The 22,702-nt window shown below is 45.3% G+C and overlaps 1 protein-coding gene across 27 annotated transcripts in view; it reads right to left on the minus strand.

The window, feature by feature from the left end:
* Positions 1-22,702, minus strand: part of UBAP2L (ubiquitin associated protein 2 like) — a 756,258-nt gene that overhangs the window by 666,467 nt on the left and 67,089 nt on the right. For 14 of the 27 annotated variants that reach the window (XR_011200006.1, XR_011200008.1, XR_011200007.1 and 11 more), the window contains exons 9-10: positions 21,379-21,453; positions 19,647-19,699 (exon numbers count right to left, since the gene is read on the minus strand). Coding sequence is in view for 22 of the 27 variants with exons in the window: in XM_069218129.1 (XP_069074230.1) it covers positions 19,647-19,699; positions 21,379-21,453 (128 nt within the window). In the remaining 5 variants the exon portion in view is untranslated. The remainder of the gene's footprint in view (positions 1-19,646; positions 19,700-21,378; positions 21,454-22,702) is intronic. The other 13 variants (XR_011200010.1, XM_069218134.1, XM_069218138.1 and 10 more) reach the window with 2 other exon arrangements.

A 22,702-nucleotide genomic window follows, 5' to 3' on the forward strand; every position in this document is an offset into this window, starting at 1 on the left:
TGAAAGGGTGCATGCACCTTTTCACACAGGCTGCAATGGCAGGCTTGCCGACATTCTGACATCATGGGTGGGCAAATACATGCTGCAGTCCATGGGGAACCCTTGGTGCCCAAATGCCCTGGGTACTTAGGTACCATATACTAGGGACTTATATGGGGGCAGGCAAAAAGTGGGGGGGTAACCATGACAAAGAGGGTACTTTCCTACAATGTATAGGTTCAGACTGAGGTTTCATCAATTGGGGCAATCCGAATTTGAGTTGCCAAGATGAAGGTGGTGGTCTGACTGGCAGGTAAAGTTTGCAAGAGTCCTGTTTGACTATCCTCGAGGACCACAAAAACAGTAGGTTTTCTGACCGTCTGTAACAGAATATTGCAGTAAGGTAACTTTAATTGAAGCATGACCCAAACCAGTTCTTGCCAAATGGAGTAGGTATGGAACAATCTGTTCAGGTAGTGAAAATTGATGTATCGGCGCTTCTGTGCAACATAAGCAAAATCTTTTCCTTTTAAAACATTACATCTTGCTTGTACTCTCTGCTCTGGCAAGAATGTCTCTGCAGTCAGGAGAGATGTCTTAGTAAGCAAACTCACTGTGCCCAGGAGCCAGGCTATCAAAGGAAGAGATGCTGGATCCGGGTGCAGCACTCGACCCTTGCTCATTGTTAACAGCCATGGTGTTATAGGCAGAGGGATGCTGGAACTGACGGTATACAGAACTGCTTCATCTAACGCTGGCAAGGCCATGCCGGGGCTATCAGTAGTATTTTGCAGTGTTCAGCCTTGGTTTTGGCTAGTACTCTCAGAATTAGGGGAATGGGAAGAAAGGCGTATGCATATACTCCTGACCATGCTATCAAAAATGCATTCCCCTATGAAACCGGATGGAGATCCAGACTTGCAAAGGTTTGGAATGAAAATGTCACTTACCCAGTGTACATCTGTTCGTGGCATCAGTCGCTGAGATTCACATGGTCTGCTTAGCTCGCCATCTGGTGTTGGGTCGGAGTGTTACAAGTTGTTTTTCTTCGAAGAAGTGTTTGAGTCACTGGACCGAGTGGCTCCTCCTTCTGTGCTCATTGCGCATGTGCGTCGACTCCATCTTCGATTGTTTTCCCCGCAGAGGGTGAGGTAGGAGTTGTACTATAGTAATAGTGCTCGCGCAATGAAATGTGTAAGTATGTACCTATTAAAGGTTTAAATAATATATATACAAATGTACAAAATTGAAGGTAACTTCTGAACTGCTACAGGCTTCCGGGGAGGTGGGTGGGCCCATGTGAATCTCAGCGACTGATGCCACGAACAGATGTACACTGGGTAAGTGACATTTTCAGTTCGATGGCATCTGTCGCTGTAGATACACATGGTCTGCATAGACTAGTAAGCAGTTATTTCCCCATAAGCGGTGGTTTAGCCTGTAGGAGTAGAAGTTGTCTGAAATAGAGTTCTTAATACAGCTTGACCTACTGCAGCTTGTTGTGCGGATAGCACATCTATACAGTAGTGTTTGGTGAATGTGTGAGGCGTAGACCATGTGGCTGCCTTACATATTTCATGCATTGGGATGTTTCCTAAAAAGGCCATTGAAGCACCTTTTTTCCTTGTTGAATGTGCCCTGGGAGTAATGGGCAGTTGTCTTTTTGCTTTAAGGTAGCAGATTTGGATGCATTTAACAATCCATCTGGCTATACCTTGTTTTGATATTGGGTTACCTGCATGAGGTTTTTGGAATGCAATAAATAGCTGTTTAGTTTTTCTGATGTTCTTTGTTCTGTCAATGTAGTACATTAATGCTCTTTTGACATCTAATGTATGTAGTGCTCTTTCAGCCACAGAATCTGGCTGTGGGAAAAAAACTGGTAGTTCTACTGTTTGATTTAGATGGAACGGTGAAATAACTTTTGGTAAAAATTTTGGATTAGGTCGTAGGACGACCTTATTTTTATGTATTTGTATAAAAGGTTCCTGTGTTGTGAACGCTTGAATTTCACTTACTCTTCTCAGAGATGTAATGGCGATGAGAAAGGCAACTTTCCAGGTTAGGAATTGTATTCCGCAAGAGTGCATGGGTTCGAAAGGTGGGCCCATGAGTCTTGTTAGGACCACGTTTAGGTTCCATGAAGGAACAGGTGGTGTTCTTGGTGGTATAATTCTTTTAAGACCTTCTATGAATGCTTTGATGACTGGTATCCTATACAAGGAAGTTGAATAGGTAGTCTGCAAGTATGCAGATATTGCTGCAAGGTGTATTTTAATAGAAGAGAAGGCTAGCTTTGCTTTTTGTAAATGGAGCAAGTAATTTACTATATGTTTTGGAGTTGCGTCTAGTGGTTGTATCTGATTATGATGGCAGTAACAAACAAATCTTTTCCACTTACTTGCGTAGCAGTGTCTAGTGGATGGCCTTCTGGCCTGCTTTATGACCTCCATACACTCTTGGCTAAGTTGTAAGTGTCCGAATTCTAGGATTTCAGGAGCCAGATTGCTAGATTCAGCGATGCTGGATCTGGGTGTCTGATCTGTTGGTTGTGTTGCGTTAACAGATCTGGTTTGTTCGGCAGTTTGATGTGGGGTACTACAGAAAGATCTAGCAGTGTTGTGTACCAGGGTTGTCTTGCCCACGTTGGTGCTATTAAAATGAGTTTGAGTTTGTTTTGACTCAATTTGTTTACTAGATAAGGGAGGAGAGGGAGAGGAGGAAAAGCGTAAGCAAATATTCCTGACCAGTTCATCCATAGGGCATTGCCTTGGGATTGCTTGTGTGGGTATCTGGACGCTAAGTTTTGGCATTTTGCGTTCTCTTTTGTTGCAAACAAGTCTATTTGAGGTGTTCCCCAGAGTGTGAAGTAGGTGTTCAGAATTTGTGGGTGGATTTCCCATTCGTGGACTTGCTGGTGATCTCGAGAGAGATTGTCTGCCAGTTGATTCTGGATCCCTGGAATAAATTGTGCTATGAGGCGAATTTGATGGTGGATTGCCCACTTCCATATGTCTTGAGCTAATAAGCTTAACTGCGTTGAATGTGTTCCTCCTTGTTTGTTTAGATAATACATCGTTGTCATGTTGTCTGTTTTGACAAGGATGTATTTGTGGGTTATGATTGGTTGGAAAGCTTTTAGTGCTTGAAAAACTGCTAATAATTCTAGATGATTTATATGCAGTTTTGTTTGATGTATGTTCCATTGTCCTCTTATGTTGTGTTGATTGAGATGTGCTCCCCACCCTGTCATGGAAGCATCTGTTATTACGTACTGTGGCACTGGGTCTTGGAAAGGCCGCCCTTTGTTTAAATTTATACTGTTCCACCATAGAAGCGAGAGGTAAGTTTGGCGGTCTATTAACACCAGATCTAGAAGGTGACCCTGTGCTTGAGACCACTGTGAGGCTAGGCACTGTTGTAAGGGCCTCATGTGCAGTCTTGCGTTTGGGACAATGGCTATGCATGAGGACATCATGCCTAGGATCTGTAGTATTGTTCTTGCTTGTATTGTTTGATTTGGAGACATGTGTTGAATGACTGTTGAAATTGTGAATTCTTTGTGGAGTTGGCGTTGCAACTCCTTTTGTCGTGTCTATTATGGCTCCTAGATATTGCTGTACTTTGCTTGGCTGAACGTTGGATTTTGCAAAGTTGACGGTGAACCCTAGTTTGTAGAGGGTTTGTATGACTTGATTTGTGTGGTTTGAGCATTGTGTGAGCGAACTGGTTTTGATTAGCCAGTCGTCTAGATACGGGAATACATGTATTTGCTGCCTTCTGATGTGTGCAGCGACTACTGCTAGGCATTTTGTGAATACCCTTGGAGCGGTTGTTAAACCGAAAGGCAATACTTTGAATTGGTAATGTATTCCTTTGAATACAAACCTTAGATATTTTCTCTGTGATTGATGTATTGGTATATGGAAATATGCGTCTTTGAGGTCTAGGGTTGTCATGTAGTTGTGTTTTTTGAGCAATGGTAACACTTCTTGTAGTGTGACCATGTGAAAGTGGTCTGATTTGATGAATGTGTTTACTACTCTGAGGTCTAGAATTGGTCTCAGTGTTTTGTCCTTTTTTGGTATCAAGAAGTACAGTGAATAAACTCCTGTGTTTATTTGTGTACTTGGTACTAATTCTATTGCATTTTTTTGCAGTAGTGCTTGAACTTCTATCTCTAGAAGCTGTGAATGGTGTTTTGATAAATTTTGTGATTTTGGTGGTATGTTTGGAGGGAATTGCAGGAATTCTATGCAATAACCATGTTGGATAATTGCTCGAACCCAAGTGTCTGTAGTTATTTCCTCCCATGCTTTGTAATATTGACCTATCCTTCCCCCCACTGGTGTTGTGTGGGGGGGGTGAGTGACGTGTGAGTCACTGCTTGTTGGTAGTGGTTTTGGGGCTTTGAAATCTTCCTCTATTCCTAGGGAATTGCCCTCCTCTATACTGGCCCCGAAAACCTCCCCTGTACTGTCCCTGGTAGGTGGACGGTGCGGACTGTGAGGTACTGGCTTGTGTGGCCTGACCCCGAAACCCTCCTCTAAAAGGTGTTTTGCGGAAGGTGGTATAAGATCCTCTGCTCTGCGGGGAGTAGAGTGCGCCCATGGCCTTGGCAGTGTCAGTGTCCTTTTTGAGCTTTTCTATGGCTGTGTCGACCTCCGGACCGAACAGAAGTTTTTCGTTTACTGGCATGTTAAGTACTGCCTGCTGAATTTCTGGCTTGAATCCAGACGTTCTGAGCCATGCGTGCCTACGGATGGTAACCGACGTATTAATGGTCCTTGCGGCTGTGTCTGCTGCATCCATAGAGGAGCGTATTTGATTGTTGGAAATGTTTTGACCCTCTTCAACAACCTGTTTTGCTCTTTTTTGTAGATCCTTTGGGAGATGTTCAATGAGATGCTGCATCTCATCCCAGTGGGCTCTGTCGTATCGCGCAAGCAGCGCTTGCGAGTTTGCGATGCGCCACTGGTTTGCTGCCTGGACAGCGACCCTCTTCCCGGCTGCATCGAACTTTCTGCTTTCTTTATCTGGGGGAGGTGCATCCCCAGAAGTGTGTGAATTTGCCCGTTTTCTGGCAGCCCCTACCACCACAGAATCTGGTGGCAGCTGAGAGGTGATGAATACAGGGTCCGTAGGAGGCGCCTTATACTTTTTGTCCACTCTAGGCGTTACTGCCCTACTTTTAACTGGCTCCTTGAAGATCTCTTTTGCATGGCGTAGCATGCCTGGGAGCATAGGCAGGCTTTGGTAGGAGCTGTGGGTGGAGGAGAGGGTGTTAAATAAAAAGTCATCCTCTACTTGTTCAGAGTGTAGTTCCACATTATGGAACTGAGCTGCTCTAGCCACCACTTGTGAATAGGCTGTGCTGTCCTCAGGTGGTGATGGCCTAGTTGGGTATGTGTCTGGGCTGTTATCAGACACTGGTGCATCGTACAAGTCCCACGCGTCATGATCTTGGTCGTCGTGGCTCATGGCGGTGTGAGCTGGCGAATGTGACGGGGTGTAAGTTGGCGAAGCCGGAGTTACAGGTGGAGGCGAGGGAGGAGGTGTTACAGTCTTTGCTGTTTGTTGCTGAGGAGCCTCTCGTGCTACAAACTGAAGCGTTCTCTTTCTTTTGACAGGTGGAAGGGTACTGATCTTCCCTGTCCCCTGCTGAATAAAGATACGCTTTTGCGTGTGATCCACTTCAGTGGATTGCAGTTCCTGTTCGAATCTGTGTCTTTTCATTTGTGAAGACATAGAAAGTTCTTCAGTATAGGAGCCTGAAACTGGGTCTGTTGGTGCTTTTTTCGGCTCCGAAAACCCTGTTGTTTGTTTTTTTCGGCTCCGAGGTAACCTTCCTCTTCTTTTGTGCCGAAAAATCTTGGCCTCTATGGTCTTCGGCGCCACTGTCTCGGCGTCGATCCGTGTCGACACCGAACTCTCGGTGTCGATGCTTCTGTTTAGCACTCTCTCGGTCCCGAGGAGGCTGCGTGCCGGTGTCTCGACCGGAGTCGGACGATCTCGACACGGAATGGGCCTTTTTCGGTACCGATTGTTGGTCACCGTGAAGTTGGGTGGAGCCATGGCCGGTTGGCAGTGGCGTCCCCTGGGCCTTTTTGCCTTTTTTAATTTCTGATCTCGACGTCTTACTCACAGTTTTTGTATTGTCGAGTTCGTCGGAGTCTGAATCCTGGATGGAAAAGGATTCTTCCTGTTCCTCTTCTGTCTCGAACTGTCGATGCTCCTTTGGCGTGGACGCCATCTGCAGTCTTCTCGCTCGACGGTCGCGTAGAGTTTTTCGGGACCGGAACGCCCGACAGGCCTCACAGGATTCTTCGCTGTGCTCGGGTGACAGGCACAGGTTACAGACCGAGTGTTGGTCCGTATAGGGATATTTGTTGTGGCATTCAGGGCAGAATCGAAACGGGGTCCGTTCCATCGGCGTTGTTCTCCACGCGGTCGGGCCGACTAGGCCCCGACGGTGTGCCGAAATCTACCCCGAAGGGCACCGAAGCGCTTCGATGTTCAATGCGTTGTCGTCTGTGTTTATCTCGAACCGGATCGCAACGATACAGTCGAAAATCTTCAGTTTTCAGCTATCTCTCCGTTCCGAAACTCGGAGCGACAGGAACACGTCCGAACCCGATGGCGGAAAGAAAACAATCGAAGATGGAGTCGACGCCCATGCGCAATGAGCACAGAAGGAGGAGCCACTCGGTCCAGTGACTCGAAAACACTTCTTCGAAGAAAAACAACTTGTAACACTCCGACCCAACACCAGATGGCGAGCTATGCAGACCATGTGTATCTACAGCGACAGATGCCATCGAACATATGCATCATAGAGAGTGGCGAACAGGTCCAAGTGCAGCTTTTCCCATTGAGCGAAGACGTGGTTAAGTACCTTCTGATCTAATTCCCATTTGTGGCTGGATGATGTCAACCTGCTAAGAGAGTTTGATAGCACTTTCTGGTTTCCTGGCACATGCTCTGCTCATAGATGCACTCCTTAGAGGATAGACCAATTCCAGATATGCTGTGAGTCCTGAGTTGAGAGCAGAGATTTGGGGCCAGATGTAGCAAGCCGTTTTGCCCATTCTGTGTCTATGGGAAAATGTGTTTGTACATATGGTCCCTGGTCTCTCCCAGTTTGTTGCTATAGAGCATTGTTGTCCATATGTATGAGGACTGGAGAATAGTTTATCTTTGACAGAAAAGCTTGAAGGGCTAGGCGAACCGCTTTGAACTCCAGAAGATTTAAGCGGAAGCTTTTGTGATGCATTTTCCACTGACTTGCAAGTCCTGAAGGTAGGCGCTCCCCACTCTTCCAGTGAATCGTCGGTTGCGATTACCCAGGGTGATGGTGGAGTGAGAAATGAGACACCGAATGACAGATGGGAGCTCTGGGTCCACCAGGACAGTGCTGTGATCATAGTCTTTAAAAACACCAATTGTATAGTCACAGGAGCCAGTGGACTGCAAAATGGAATGAGAGGTATACAGGAAGACATCATCCGTAACAGGGGCTTGAAGAGGCAAAACAGAAAGACTTTTCTGTGTACAGATTAGGCCAAGGTGATTAGTTTAAGGGGGTCTTTCCATTGTAGGAGCAGCTTTGAGTGACATTTCTAGAATTGTCCTTAAAAAGGTGATATTTGAGGATAGAAAGTCTGACTTCTTGTCGACTGTGAGACCCAATTATCTGAATAGTTGTTTACAAGCTGCTGTCTACCTCTGCGCCTTGGACGAGACTTTAACCAGTGATCCAAATATGGGAATACCTGATGCTTTTGTTCTCACGAACGATGCGACCGGAGTCAAACGTGGTGAATATCCTGGGGGCTGATTTCAGGCAGAAAGGCAGTACTTTGAATTGGAAGTGATTTCAGTCTACCGTAAACCTGAGAAACTTTCTGTGGGATGGATGGATCCAGATGTGGAAGTGTGTGTGTCCTGGAGATCCAGAAAGGACATAATTCCCTTCTTGAGATGTGTTGATTTGAGGTCCATAATTGGACGCCTCTCCTTCCATTTCTTCTTGACTAGAAAGAAACAGAAAAATCCGCTCTTTCTGTCTAAAACTTGATCTTTTTCCATTTCCCCTTTCCTGAGCACTGCCAAAACTTCCTTTTTTAGGAGATGCAGGTCTTTGAGTGTGTGGAAAAGGAGGACTTGCTGGTGGAATGTGCAGGAACGCCTGGGTATGGCAGAAATGGATAAGGCTTAGTAACCACTGGTCTGAGGAGATGTCTTGCCAACAGTGAAAATAATGTGAAATTCAGAATCTTACTATTTTTGGAAGGAAGGATGGATCAGTAGCCGGTGCCAATGCAGAGTCAGTCTACAGCCTGCGTATCCACCTTTTCTGGGCTAGAAGGGACAGTTGGAATGAATGTGTCCCTCCCTGTTGAGATAATATATGATTGTCATGTTGTCTGTTTTGATAACATTCTTCTGTGTGCCAAGAGGTTGAAAAGCTTGGAGTACTAGAAAAACAGCTAATAACTGAGTGGTTTCTGTGTAGCTGTTTGTGTTTGACATCCCATTGCCCTTGAATGTTGTGATTGTTTAGGTGAGCTCCCCATCCAATCATTGATGCATTTGTTGTAATTATGGTATGAGGCACAGCATCTTGAAGTGGCTGCCCTTTGCTTAGATTTGTGGAATTCCACCACTGAAGGGACATGTATGTTTAGCGGTCTATCAACAATAGATCTTGGAGTTGACTGTGTGCCTGTGACCATTGTCATGCAAGGCACTGTTGTAAGGGCCGCATGTTTAGTCTTGCATGTGGAACAATTGCAATACATGATGCCATCATTCCTAAAAGTTTAATTACAAACCTGACAGTGTATGGTCGATTTGTTTGTATTTGTGTGATTATATTTTAGAAAGCTTGTATCCTTTGTGTATTTGGATATGCTAGAGCTTGTTGAGTATTTAGTATTGCACCCAAATACTGTTGTATTTGTGCTGGTTGAAGGTGTGAATTTTGGTAGTTTGAGAAGCCAAGTGTGTGTAAGGTTCGTATTCCATAATGCGTATGATTTTGCCATTGTGTATGACTGCTTTATTTTATTAGCCAATCATCTAGATATGGAAAGACATGTATATGTTGTCTTCTTAGGTAGGCTGCCACTACTGCCAAGCACTTTGTGAATACCCTTGGCACTGTTACTCCAAAACACTGAATTGGTAGGGTTTTCCCTGAATGACAAATTTGAGATATTGTTTTTGTAGTAGTGGGATGACATCCTGTAAAGTTACCATGTGAAAATGTTCTGACAGGATGTAAGGACTGAGGGGCCTGAGGTCTAATATTGGCCCGAGGGTGCCATCTTTTTGGGGAATTAGAAAGTATAGTGAATAAACTCCTGTTCCTGTTTGAGACTGTGGAACCAATTCTATTGCTTGTTTTAGTAGAGATTGGACCTCTTCTTGTAACAGAACTGTGTGTTGTGTGGATAGTTTGTGTAACCTTGGGGGAATATTTGGAGGAGTGTTTATCAATTCTACGCAATAGCCATTGCAGATAATTGACAGCACCCAGTTGTCTGTGGTAATATTTTGCCAATTTGTGTGGAACTATTGTAGTCTTCACCCCTCAGGAGAGGTGTGGAGTGGAAGGGAATGAGGGAAGTCACTGTTTTGGGTGCTGTGGAGACTTCTTAGAGCCCTGAAATTTCCCACTATTTTTGGGGTATTGTCCTCTATATGTGTCCCTAAAACTACCACGTTGGTATTGTGGTTGGTAAGATGGCTTTGTCTGAGGTTGATGCCTCTGAGGTTGATGCCTCTGAGGGCTGTGGTCTGAAACCACCTCGAAACTGAGGTTTACTAAATGACCCCCCCCCCCATATGGTGCAGAGTACAGTGCACCCATTGCCTTTGCTGTGTCAGAGTCTTTTCAAAATTTTCCGATGGCTGTGTCTACTTCTGGGCCAAAGATGTTTTTTGTCGAACGGCATGTTCAACACTGCCTGCTGTATTTCTGCCTTGAATCCAGAAGATCAGAGCCATGCATGTCTGCTTTTAGTGACTGCAGTGTTGACACTCCAAGCAGCGCTATGTGCTGCATCTAGGGCAGATCTTATCTGGTTGTTTGTAATGGCTTGCCCTTCCTCAACTATCTGTTGCGTCCTTTTCTGGTGTTCTTTGGGGAGATGCTGTATTATGTCCTGCATCTCGTCCCAAAGGGCTCTGTCATAGCGAGCTATTAGCGCTTGCGAGTTGGCTATCCTCCACTGATTTGTTGCCTGGGATGCAACTAATTTTCCTGCAGCATCGAATTTCCTGCTTTATCAGGAGGTGGTGCATCTCCTGATGACTGACTATTTGCCATCTTCCTGGCAGCACTAACTACAACAGAATCAGGAGGTACCTGATGGGTGATATAATCAGGATCAGAGGGTGCAGGTTTATATCTCTTCTCTATCCTAGGTGTTATGATGCGTGCCTTTACCGGTTCATTAAAGATTTGATCTGCATGTTTTTACATGCCTGGGAGCATCAGGAGGCATTGGTACCTAGAATGTGTTGAGGATAGAGTGTTAAATAAAAAATCCTCTTCTAGTGGCTCTGTATGCATGGTAACACCATGATATGCTGGAGCCCTAGCTATGACTTGATTATAGATAGTACTATCCTCAGGTAGTGATGGTTTAGAGGAATCTGGATCATTACTTGGAATGGGATCAGGGTCATAAAGATCCCATGGATCAACACTGTCCTGTTGTGAATCGTATGAATGAGTGGGTGACTGCATTAGTGTGGGGCTGGTAGGAGGAGAGGTTAGGTAGGTGGAGAGAATGAGGAGGAGAGTGACGAGGAGGAACTGAGGAGGTGGTGGTTTCTCCTTCTGCTTTGGCATTTAGCTGGAGGCTGCATAGTGTCCAATTCCTCCTGAAAAGCTAGCTTCCTCTGTTTTTAAAGGAGGTGCTGTAATAATTCCTCCTGTATCCTTATGGATGTGGATCCTGGAATGTCTTTCATCCATAATTTCCAAAATTGGTTCTACGTCTAACTCCTCTTCAGAGGTTTTGTGGCTTTCTTTAAGTCTCTTTGAAAGTCCATGCTCCTCTGTGTAGGTTGGCATTTTCGGCTCCGAAGCGTGCTTTTTCGGGATTGAAAAAGATGAAGAGGACGAAGGTTTCGGCTCCGAAACAGACTTTCAACTCTGAAAATTGGTGTTTACTGGAGTCTGAAATGGAGCATTTTGTTGTCTCCAATGTTTTCGGAGGAGTGGCCTTTTTCGGTGCCAAAATGGGAGTTCGGTCACAGACAGTCTTTTTTGTGGCCGAGCCATGGCCTTCCGGCAGTGGCGTACCCAAGGCTTTGTGTTTTTTTCTTTTGTGAGGGTGCAGGGGCAGATGTACTCACATGTTGTCCTGCTGTGACTGGTCTGTCTTCGTCCGATTCCTGCTCGGACTCGGAATCGTGAACGGAGACTGCACTCTGCATCAATTCTTCCTCTTCTACGTTGATGATCCTCGCTTGTCGACGCCATTTCGAACCTTCGTGCTCTACAGTCTTTAAGAGTCTTTTTCAATCTGAAGGATCGACAGGCCTTGCAGTTTTCTTCGCGATGGTCTGGGAAAAGGCAGAGGTAGCAAACTAGATGCTGGTCTGTGTACGGGTACTTCGCGTGGCACAGAGGAACAGACTGGAGTCCGATCCATGAGGCTTCCACACGGTCGGCCGAATAGGCCCAAGTTGGGCACGCGTGCCGCGAAGGGCCAACAAAGTTGTTTTCCCGACGGTAGTGCTGTGTCCATGGAAGAATATGATCCCGATCAATACAATACCGACGAAAAGAGTTTTACAAGGTTTTCCGAATCAAAATCTCCGAACGAGAGGAAACACGTCCGAACCCGACGGCGCAATAAAAACAATCTAACAATGGAGTCGATGCCCATGGGCAATGGAACCGAATTGGAGGAGTCACTCGATCCCGTGACTCTAAAGCCCTTCTTAGACGAAAAACTTCTTGTAACACTCCGAGCCCAACACTAGATGGTGGACTAATGCACAGCATATGTATCTGCAGCTACACATGCCATTGAACATATTTTATATATATATATATATATATATATACACATACACACACACCCACTAATAAACAGTAATAAGCATAAAAGGTTAGAAACAGTGTAAAATAGAAATAAGCAACAGTAGCTCGGGGGGGGGGGGCAAACCATATACAAAGAAAGTGGAATTCGAACATAGGGCACCCACCTAGGAAAGCAAATCGTGTAGAGGGAGCTGAGAGTACTAGGAAATCACACAGCTAATACAGTACCCTAGTGACCAGGAATGCAGGAGTAAAACACTGGATTTCCCCAAAACCACCCCAAAGGATGAAAAGAAAAAAAAAATCCCCAGAACAGCCTGCAAGAAATCAGCAGTGGATTACCCCAGATGGAGATCTATGGAGAGAGGGGACCAAGTCCAGAAGGGCCTGTGGAGTCCAGGGGGAGTAGGAGATACTACCCACCCAGAGGTACCTTTTGGAGTTGGTCGACGAAGAAGGAAGACCGGTCAGCACTGCAGCAAAGAAGCTGGAGAAGGGTTCCTGATGCATGCAAAAGGTGTCCCACGCAGGAAGCTGGATAGCAAATGGGTGTCTGTGAAGGATTTCCACCAACAAACCTTCGCAAAGGCAAAACTGTGATTGGAGTAAGAGGCAATCCCAGGGACCAGCAGGATCCAGGAAGACTCTACCCAGGATTCCAGGATTGGGTGGGAGGTCACAGGGGGCGTCACAGAAGGACAGAGGCAGCACCCACAGGTGTCACACAGGACAGGGACAAAGAAGTCGCAGAAGCAGCACCACAGAAGTTTCTCCCTTGTCACTGGAGAACACACAGAGGCCCAGTAGTTCCCGCGGGGGGGGGTTTGCTGGAGCTACACGTTGCCTGAAGTTCCCCTTGGAGGTGAAGAAAAACAAGCCTTGACAGCTGAAAAGGACAGTGCACAGGGCTGCTGCCCTGCATGGAGTGGGAAGGCCTTACACCACCACCAAAGTGCGACAGCTGGTGGAGAGGACCAAGGAAGACTCTCCGGACCACCATCCGTGATGCAGGACCTAAGCCACTCAGGACAAGAGGAGATCTACGCAGACGGTCGTCGTTGCAGCCAGGTACCTGTGGTTACAGGGGAGTGGAGCCTTCACCCCAAGGGAGATTCCTCCTTCTTGTGCAGACTGAAGAGTTGCAGTCTTCTGAGAATGCATGGCTGGGAAAATCTTGCAAAGCTGGCAATAATTCTGGATGCAATGTTGCAGAATACTCTTCCTCATGGGTCTGCAGCTTGTAGGTTCGTTAAGGGTCCAGAAGTCAATGCAGAGGAGTCCTGCTGGAATCTTGCAAGCCGAACCTGAGGACCCACACCAGAGGAAGACCCTATATATCCCAAAGAGAGGGCTTGGTCACCTAACCAGGTAATTACCTATCGGAGGGTGCCTCTGACATCACCTGCCTGGCCACTCATGCTCCCAGAGTTCCCTGCCAACCTCAGAATCATGATGGCAGAACCCAGGGACCCTCTGGAGGAGCTCTGAGCACCACCCCTGTGGTAGTGATTGACAGGGGAGTGGTCACTCCCCTTTTCATTGTCCAGTTTTGCTGCGGTCCCTGAACCGGTGTGGATTAGTTTATGCGGAAAGGGCACCAAATGTGCCCTTCAAAGCAAGCCACCTTGGCTACCCCTCCCAAGCCAGTCACACCTAGTTCCAAAGGGAGAGGGTGTTACAACTCCCTAACCCATGGGAAATCCTTTTTTATGCCTTCCTGGGCTTGATTAAGCAGCAGGAGGGCAAAAACCTGTCTGAGGGGTGGCAGCAGCCGGGCTGCCTAGAAAACTCGGTAAGACAGGTGGTAGCAATGTTGGTGGTCCTCTAAGGAGCCCCCAGAGTGCATCTGGTTCACACAGACTGCACTGGCAGGCCTGGAGAACCCTTTACAAGGGCTCCCTATGGGAGGAAGGTTAACTGGTGCAGCACACAGAGATCCCCTGGAACCCCAATGCTATATTAGGGACTTATATGGGAGGACCAGTATGCCAATTGTGGGAAGAAAAGGTTACTAGCAACCAAATTTGGAGGAGAGCCCCTAATCACTGGGGCCCTGGATAGCAGGATCCCAGTGAACACAAACACAATGGCAACAGGCAGAAAATGGGGGTAACCAAGCCACAAAAGAGGGCACTTCCCTTCAATACTGTACTCATATTTCCCTATACTTGTGCTTCGAAAAGGCGGTTTATTAAATTGAAGGGTTACAAGAGATTTGACTGTGTGTCGGATTTAATAGATCTCCCCCATGTTTTGCCAGACATTGATGCAGACTAGAGTATGCAGGGATCCTGCTAACCAGGCCCCAGAACCAGTGTTCTTTCCCTAAAACTATCATTGTTTCCACAATTGGCACAACCCTGGCATACAGATAAGACCCTTGTAAAAAGGTACCAGTGGTACTAAGGGCTCTGTGACTGGGGAGGGCCCCCAAGGGCTGCAGCACGCATTGTGCCACCCTAAGGGAATCCTCCCCAAACACATGCACATTGAGGCTTGTGTATGCTGGTGGGAAGAAAAAGGGTGCCATGCCCACCAACCACTGACTGCCTGTGACACAGTTAATTAACCTCTCTAGCAGGCCTTACAGCCCTAAAGCACGGTGCACTATACAAGAGGTGAGGACATAGCTGCATGAGCAACATGTCCCTACAGTGTCTAAGTCCATTCTTAGACATTTGAAGTGCGGTGAGGCCATATTAAGTACATGGGCTGGAAATCTCATCACAAACTCCATAGCTCCATCATGGCTTCACTGAAGGCTGAGAAGTTTAGTATCAAACGTCTCAGCACAATAAACCCATACTCATGCCAGTGTTTTATTTATTGAAAAATGCACCCAGAGAGCATCTTAGAGATGCCCCTGTATTTTAACCAACCTTTTAGTGTAAGGCTGATCAGTCTGTGCCAGCCTGCCACTAAAAGACAGGTTTCTGACCTCATGGGTGTGTGCCTTCGTGCTCTGAGGCCAGAAACAAAGCCTGCTCTGGGTGGAGGTGTTTTGCACCTTCCCCCTGCAGGAACTGAAACACTTGGGAGTGAGACTCAAAGGCTCAGGCCTCCTGTTAGTGTCCTAGTGACTCCAGCCAGTGGAGAAGCCTACCCCCGTACAAAGCCCCACTTGTGGCAGCAAGTCCGGCGGAGTAATTAGGGAAAACAAGGAGTGACTACTCCAGCTAGGACCACCCCTAAGGTGTCCAGTGCTGCAGTGAGCCCCATCCAATTCCCCCCTGCCTGCCTACCAGAAGACCAAGAACTCCCTAAGACAGCAGTCCTCTCCACAAAAATCTCCAACAGAGACTCCAAAACCACCCTGGATCCTTGAGTTCTGCCAACTCAGCACCTGACATGCACAGCCTGTGTCCAAGTGGTCCACCTGTCCAGAGCAGGTCCCCAGGCTATTCTGACCTTGTGTCCACCCTGGGTTGACCCCTACTGGCCAACACAACACCACCTGGAGCCTAAATCCAGAGGACTCCCCCCCCCCCCCCCCCCACCACCACCAGAGAAACTGACAAAAAAGTCCGATGCCTAAAGGGCATACTTGCACACGCAGCCCCCTGGCCTTGGGGAATTCCAACCACTGGTCTAGCAACGTCCAGCAGGCAGCCCCCCTGTGTGTCCTGCCTCTTATCTCAGAACCGAACCTCTGGACCCAGCCGGCAGCATCTTTGTGAACCTTGTGGTCCCCCTATTGAAAAGCATTGAGAGCCCTACACAGTTTGCACCCTGCACCCCTGAGGCCGCTGGGGGTGTTTGGTGCTAACAGGTGGACCAGCCCCCAGATGCTCACCTCAACCCTCCAGGTCACCCCTCTGAAGTTGCTGGCACTTACATGTCAGCACATCTGTTTCTGAGTGCCCCCAGTCTCCATAGGATCCCATTGTAAATTCAGCACTAATTTTTACCTCTGCACCAGACGGCCCCATGTTGCTGTATGTTTGGGGTCATCTTGAGCCTTGACCAGTGGACATCCTAACCCCAAGAGACTGGAATTGTAAGTCAAATACTTACCTCAAACTGCAGTAACACTCTTTCCGCCTAACTGCTCGACCATACTCCCACAAAAGAGAGCATTAGTGTTATCTACTTTAGCCTATTAAGGCTCAGGGGAACCCCTGAACTCTGCACAGTATATCTCATTTTGATATAGTATATACAGAGCCAGCTTCCTACATTGGTGGGGTGTACGATTTAGCATTTGCTGGGCTACTCAGCTAATATTTGACCACACAACTAAATTTGAGAACTGCCTTTAGAGTCATCTGATTTGTGAATTTTGCTATTTTTCTAATTTTTTTATAAGTCCTGCTAGGGCCTTGGTTAAGTCCCCTTTAGCATTTCTTTTTAGATGTTAAAGTTATAAGTTAGGGGTAAGAAACTAGAAGTCGTTTTTAGTTCCTAAAAGTAATCTCCAACTTTAGTAACAAAATTAGAAGCTCAGAAGACATGGTTGTGGAACTCAACCTCACCCCTTACCTCCATCTTGGGATGAGAGAGTTAAGGTCCCTCTGCAGAGTGAAAAACATCAAAACAGGTTCCATACCTACCAAGGTGAAGCTCTAAGAGCTCTTGGCAGAGTATACAAAGTAATCCCCCCCTGAGGAGGAAGACCTCCCCTTGGATGGGTAAGAGGTTAGGGTTCAGGAGGATGAACTTGCCACTCCTAACCTAACTAGGCACGACAGGGTACAATTGCCCCAGACTCCAAGGATAGTGCTCACTGGATCTGGGCCTCCCACATGGGAGTCCTGCTTCTGTGGGAACACTGAAGGCAGCCTCAATGAAGAGGACCTCCTTTTAGCAAGGAAGGCCAAAAGATAAGCCTTAGACAGCCCCTGGTTATAGAAAGGGAGAGCGCTGAAATTCAGTTAGGAACCATTAATGATTGCAGCAATACAACAGATCGGGACACAGAGCATTCAGATACCCCTAAAATCCCCAAAAAGATTGTCCCCCAAGTATGAGGAAGGTGATGACATCAAGGGGGTCACAGCCTGTGAGAGGGTTTCTGGAACTAGACGATTAAAGTATTCTCATTAGGGAGCTTTCCTTTAGGAACTGTTCACTGGCAAGTGTAGAGATAGGCTCCTCACACTCACTGGTGCAGATGCTGAATCCTATGACCACATGAAGACTACCCTGATTGAGGGCTTTGGATTCACCACTGAGTGGTCTAAAATTAGGTTAAGGGGGTGGGGGGCTTACAAACCCTCGAGCCAGTCCTGGGTTGATTTTGTGTCAACTTTTGAAAGCGAGAAGTGTTACTTGCCTGTAAACAGTTTTATTTGCCAAATCTAAACAAAGTGCTTTTGATACAAATGTTTGATACTTACCTGCAAATGTAATACCTGCAACACGATCTTTTTGGTTCTAGAAAGAATTGACAAAATATATATTTTTTCCAATATAAATACATTGGCCTGGAGTTAGTCATTGAGTGTGTGCCTTATTTGACTGTGTGTGTACAACAAAAGCTTTGCACTACACTCTAAGCATAACTGCTTGTTACCACAAATAGAACATTAGTATTGTCTACTTTAGTCTCTGTTAAACATCTGGGGTACCCCTGGATTCTGTGCACACTCATTTTGATATGATATATACAGAGCCAACTGACTACAGCTTACTGAAGGCATCAACAACGTCATGTGAATGGTTGAAGCACTGCACACTGTCTAGACCGTGATTGCAGTATTGGCTGCTGACGTTGCCGTAGACACTTTCATCGATGGTGTCAACGAGGGTCTCGTTGACAATGTTTTTTCCAGAAGGTTTTTCTGAAAGAACGTTGAACCAATGAAGGTCGAGTAGGGGGATTCCGAAAAAGCCTTTTGCAACCCTTGTAAAGCAGCAGAATGCCCCTTTCCTCTCCTTGTGCGGAGTTAGATTTTCTGTGAGGAGAACACAAAGGACTGCTACCGTTATAAGTCCCTTGAATAGTCTTTTTTGAGGACTTTTGGGGGTGCTCACTAGAGGCACAAGAGTGAAGTGATCGGTCCCTTTTGCGTGCCTTCCTTCCTCACCACCAGACTCGAAACAGGCTCCTTTCTTGATTTTAATTTCTGGAGCCAAATGTGCAGCCTGGCCCCTCTGTCCTTGAGAGTTTTGTTAGAAAATATTCTGCATACCGTGCAGACTGTCGCTGAATGGTCTGGGTAAAGGCAATATATACAATCCTTGTTTGGATCTTCAAAATGAAGTCTTTTCTTGCCACAGGTCTTGCAGGCTCTAAAAAGACTTTCTCCTTATTGGACATGGTTGGTGAAGTAGAAATCAGATACCCACCAGACAATAGTGAGGTGTAGGAGATATAAGCTGTCAGAAGCAGAATTTGATAAACAATATCATCAGAAATGAAACTGAAAAGGTGTGACTGAGCAGAGCTCAGTGGAGACTCCCTCGCACGTGGTGCAGTAGATAATGAGGGACTGGAGCTTCACACAGGCGTGGTCTGAAGGGAGGTACAGCCTGATTGGCTGAGGTCTATCTTTTTTTTGTTTGTTTTTTTAACAGACTTTTATATGCTACAAAAGAGAAGGCCTAAGGGCCTTAATGTATTATATTTTACATTACATTGCTATAATAAGGGATGACAGAGAAGGATTCAATCAGGTGAATCTATGAACGTGCCAATACTGGAGTAATAAACAGGTGAAAACAGCGCTGATTCTGGTAAAATTAAAGTATCTGTGTTGGGCTGCAAGAACCACTGCTTGCTGTGTACTGCTATAGCAGAAAAATGGTTCATACTGACCCTTGCAGCTGACCCTGCTCTGAGCTACAGCTAGCGGGTTAAAATTCTGGCACAGTTCAGATTGGCAAACCGCCAGTCAGTAAATATGGTACCTCTAAGTTTATTAACAGCACCACAAGCTACATTTGGACATTATTAACTAGTCATCCTTTCATCACTAGCAGGTGGCAGGCAGTTGATGCACTTGAAGTGGGCAACAGATAGAGCCATCAAGTCCCAAAGTAGAAGAACTTTAAGCTTAAGAAACAAAGCAGCATCCCACTGTCCAGAAGTTTCAATTTATTAACAAACCGGTTTGCACTACTGAACTGTATGGGCGTGGGGAGAAATCTGAGTCACAGGCAAACAGTTCCATCAATGGACATTTAAGGATACCCAGTTTACATGCTTGAGATCCAATTTACACTAGTTAAGGAGCCACACAAGGCTTAGAAGGTTCAGATTATATTGCTGAAGGTGGACAATCAGACTGTAAGTGAGAGATCAGTTCTGAGGTTAAAACAGTGCTACCACATCCCCATTCACTTTTTACTACCCAAGGACATACGCAGGAACACCACCTTCAATGTATCCACTTTTCTGTCATGACTTCACAGCCTGCACTAATAACCTAACATACTTCTACTCACCCGTAGTTCTATAATGCAGCACACCACTAGCCTTAGATTCGGGCTAAAGCAAAAATCACTGCTTTAACTATTAGCCTCTTTACAGAGAAAACATCTTTGTTGCAAAGCGGCTAACTTAAAACAATGTACTAACAAGTGTCACAGCAGTACACCCACTAACTCCTCTAAGTCATGCTATGCCAGGATGCTGCTGCAGTTCCACCAGCTGAATACCTACATCTTCATTCCAGTCCTCTGTACCCCATTCCTCTGTAGCTGTCCTCCATGCACCTGCAAAAAGGAAGCATACATGAAAAGGAATTAAACTTGGTAGAGGGTACCATTTTCAGCAAAGCACCTCAGTCATTCACACCTCTTACTGCATTCTCAAATGGAAGAATCGAACTGTGTTAATTCTAGTTCACTTTCCTCTAAGAAGCAAGCATTTGAAGCAGTCTCTTCCCTGCCTGTAAGAAGAGATACGATTGCAGTCAGGAAGTGGAAGTTCTTTGCTTTATAGGAAGTGAATACAAATCAAGCTTCCACTCCTTGATGCTGCTGTGTAAACTGCCCCCACTGGTGCAGAACATCAACTACAGCAAGCTACTCTACCTTGCTCCATTTGTAATGCAAACAAGATAAAGCAGAAGACATGTCAGAGCCCAATCCTGATTTAGGTAAACACTAAAAGCTCTGCTAAATCCCCTAATTCCTGCTGTCAACCATTAGGAGAGATTATGGGCATAGCCAAACAAAATGTTTTCCCCCGCCCTGAAAAATCCAAAAATCAAACATACATGTGGCACAACTCTAGAAACATCCTCTGTTCCCCAGATGGAAAGAGTAAAGTACATTTTACATAGCACCACTGTCTGATCAGACAACATTCCCTACCATAAATGGGGCAAACCAATTTACACCAATGCCTATCAATTGCTTTCATAATCAAAAACGATGGCCGGACCAAAAGTATTTTCTAGATAAAACTTTTATTTTTAAGTTTAGTTTTTTCCACCAGGTGAGGTTTTAAGGTGATTGAAAGTTATAGGAAACATGTCCATCGGTGCATCAATGCTCAAGACCAAAAAGGTAAGCTAGCATCTACAGAAACATGGTGTCACCTGGCATGCTTTCAAAGGGCAGGTATTCTCGGTAAAAGGCTGAAACACCAGGCTTCTAAGTTACCTAGTGATAGTCACCAACCCCAATGAACCCACATAAGCGTCGTCAAAACTATAAGGTCCATGTTCTCAAGATGGCACAATGAGAGTATAAAAAATGCAATGGCCCAGATCACAACGATGATCAAGATCCGCAACTGCCAGGATCCTCTTTATTATGCTGCCCAATAGCCAGGGTTTGAAAAACACAAACTTAACTGAATGTTAAAAAGCATGAGATGACTGAAGGCTCAGCAGATGAGTAAGCTATCAGGACTCAAAAAGAATTAAAACCCAGTGCTGCATACAACTCAAGGGGCAGCAGGACAATTGTACAGACAAAGAAAAAAGGCTACGTTGGGGACAACATGTGTTTGAGCAGAACATAATTGGAACAGTTCGCTCAAAAGCAGTAAATTCAGAGCAATACATTGCAAATGGTGCACACTGATCTTTAGAACAAGACAAAGAAAAGAATGATAAGCAGGACAAATAATTAGTTGGGGATGACAAAAAAAAAGACCAGGCAACTGTAGGAGGAAAAAACTGCGATACACAGTATGGTTTAGGATAAACAAGGAAGGTAGTGTGAAGAAGGGACTGAAAAAAAAGAAAGCAGAGGAAGAATATGAGCGTAGTGACCAGATAGAATTGGAGAGAAATGTAGGAGTCCTGCAGACATAGCTTAACAGTTAACTGAATCAAAACCAAACACAAAATTAGGATAACGTAAACAGTATGCAAACCTAAAAGAAAAAAAAAAAAAAGTATAAACTATAATTAGTAAAGAGATCCGGGCAGATTGTGCACCTGGATGTGTCATACCAGGAGCAGTGTCAAAGTTTCGGGGATAATTTGACCCCTGACCCCCAATGTAATCAAGTCCTGAAACAAAAAAAAGAAAAGAAAAATAACGGATCAAATGGAACTTTCACATTAGATGCAGAGCTGGTGAGCACAAAAAATAAAAACAGTCCCTCTCCCGACCCCAGGAGAACAGCAACTGTGCACATTCCCACTCCAGAAATTCATATACATGTGTTTATGTATGTGTATACCCCCCTCTAACCCCAGGTAATGCCTTCCTCCTTCACCACTGCAACAATGAGTCAGTTACATCGAAAGCTATTATAGCAACTTCACTGGTAAATCATTACCACTTCCACTCTCAATACACACAAACATTTATATTTGCTAACACCGCCCCGTTTTTCCACCAACGTCAAATCATAGAGGTCAATCAGTTCTTGAACATTACAGAAACCTCTAAACAGAAATTTATCAATTTCATCATTTTATCCTTTCCAGTTCACCTCACCATCCAGCCCTTTCCCAGTAACTCAAACAGATTTGTTAGTCCTCTCAAATCAGACTAATCGGTCTCATATCAGTATGACTATACAAGTATCCCTAGCTTACACTGCCTCTATGACACTAAACCATAGACACAACCCAAACCTTTAAAACAGAACCGTTTTTCGGGTTCTGCTTTAACCTTTCATTTTTCTAGAATAGGGCAAACAAGCCTTTTGAGAGCAGTGTAGATAGTTTTAAGCATCATTGATAAAACAGGATACTATTAAAGTACCCAAAAAAGAAATTAATTTGCATCTGTCTAAACTGTAGCTTCATAATTATTCAGTACTGAAGATAACTTGCTGCATTCTACCAAGGACTATTCAATTAGACAGCTCTATTAATTTCCAAAATATTTCAGCTATTCTGGGCAAATAGCACCACAGCCTTTTATACTCCCACCAGAATGGAAAGACCAAGTCTATTTTACCACCACACCAGATATGTGGACTCCCATGGGTCAGTGAGGACACTCCTTTCAAAGAAGCTTCTGGTGGAGAGGTTCAACCCGAACGTTCATGCATTTTACAGATAATCATTTAGTCTGAGACAAGTACAATACCATCACTTCACAAGCAACTCAGTTTAGTGCACTTTGTGCAAATGATACAAAAATATAAGGACATTATAGGAACATACAGTACATAATAGCAAGTGTACTACACTTGCAGACCCAGTTCACCAGTCACATTCCTGCAACTGAATTCTGGTGAAGATCCATAGTATGATATTGGCAGAATTTAGTTTGCACGTAAATGTGGGAGGAAATTAATCTGCA

The sequence above is a fragment of the Pleurodeles waltl genome, chromosome 12 (genome assembly GCF_031143425.1).
Source record: "Pleurodeles waltl isolate 20211129_DDA chromosome 12, aPleWal1.hap1.20221129, whole genome shotgun sequence".
NCBI classification, from domain to species: Eukaryota; Metazoa; Chordata; class Amphibia; order Caudata; family Salamandridae; genus Pleurodeles; species Pleurodeles waltl.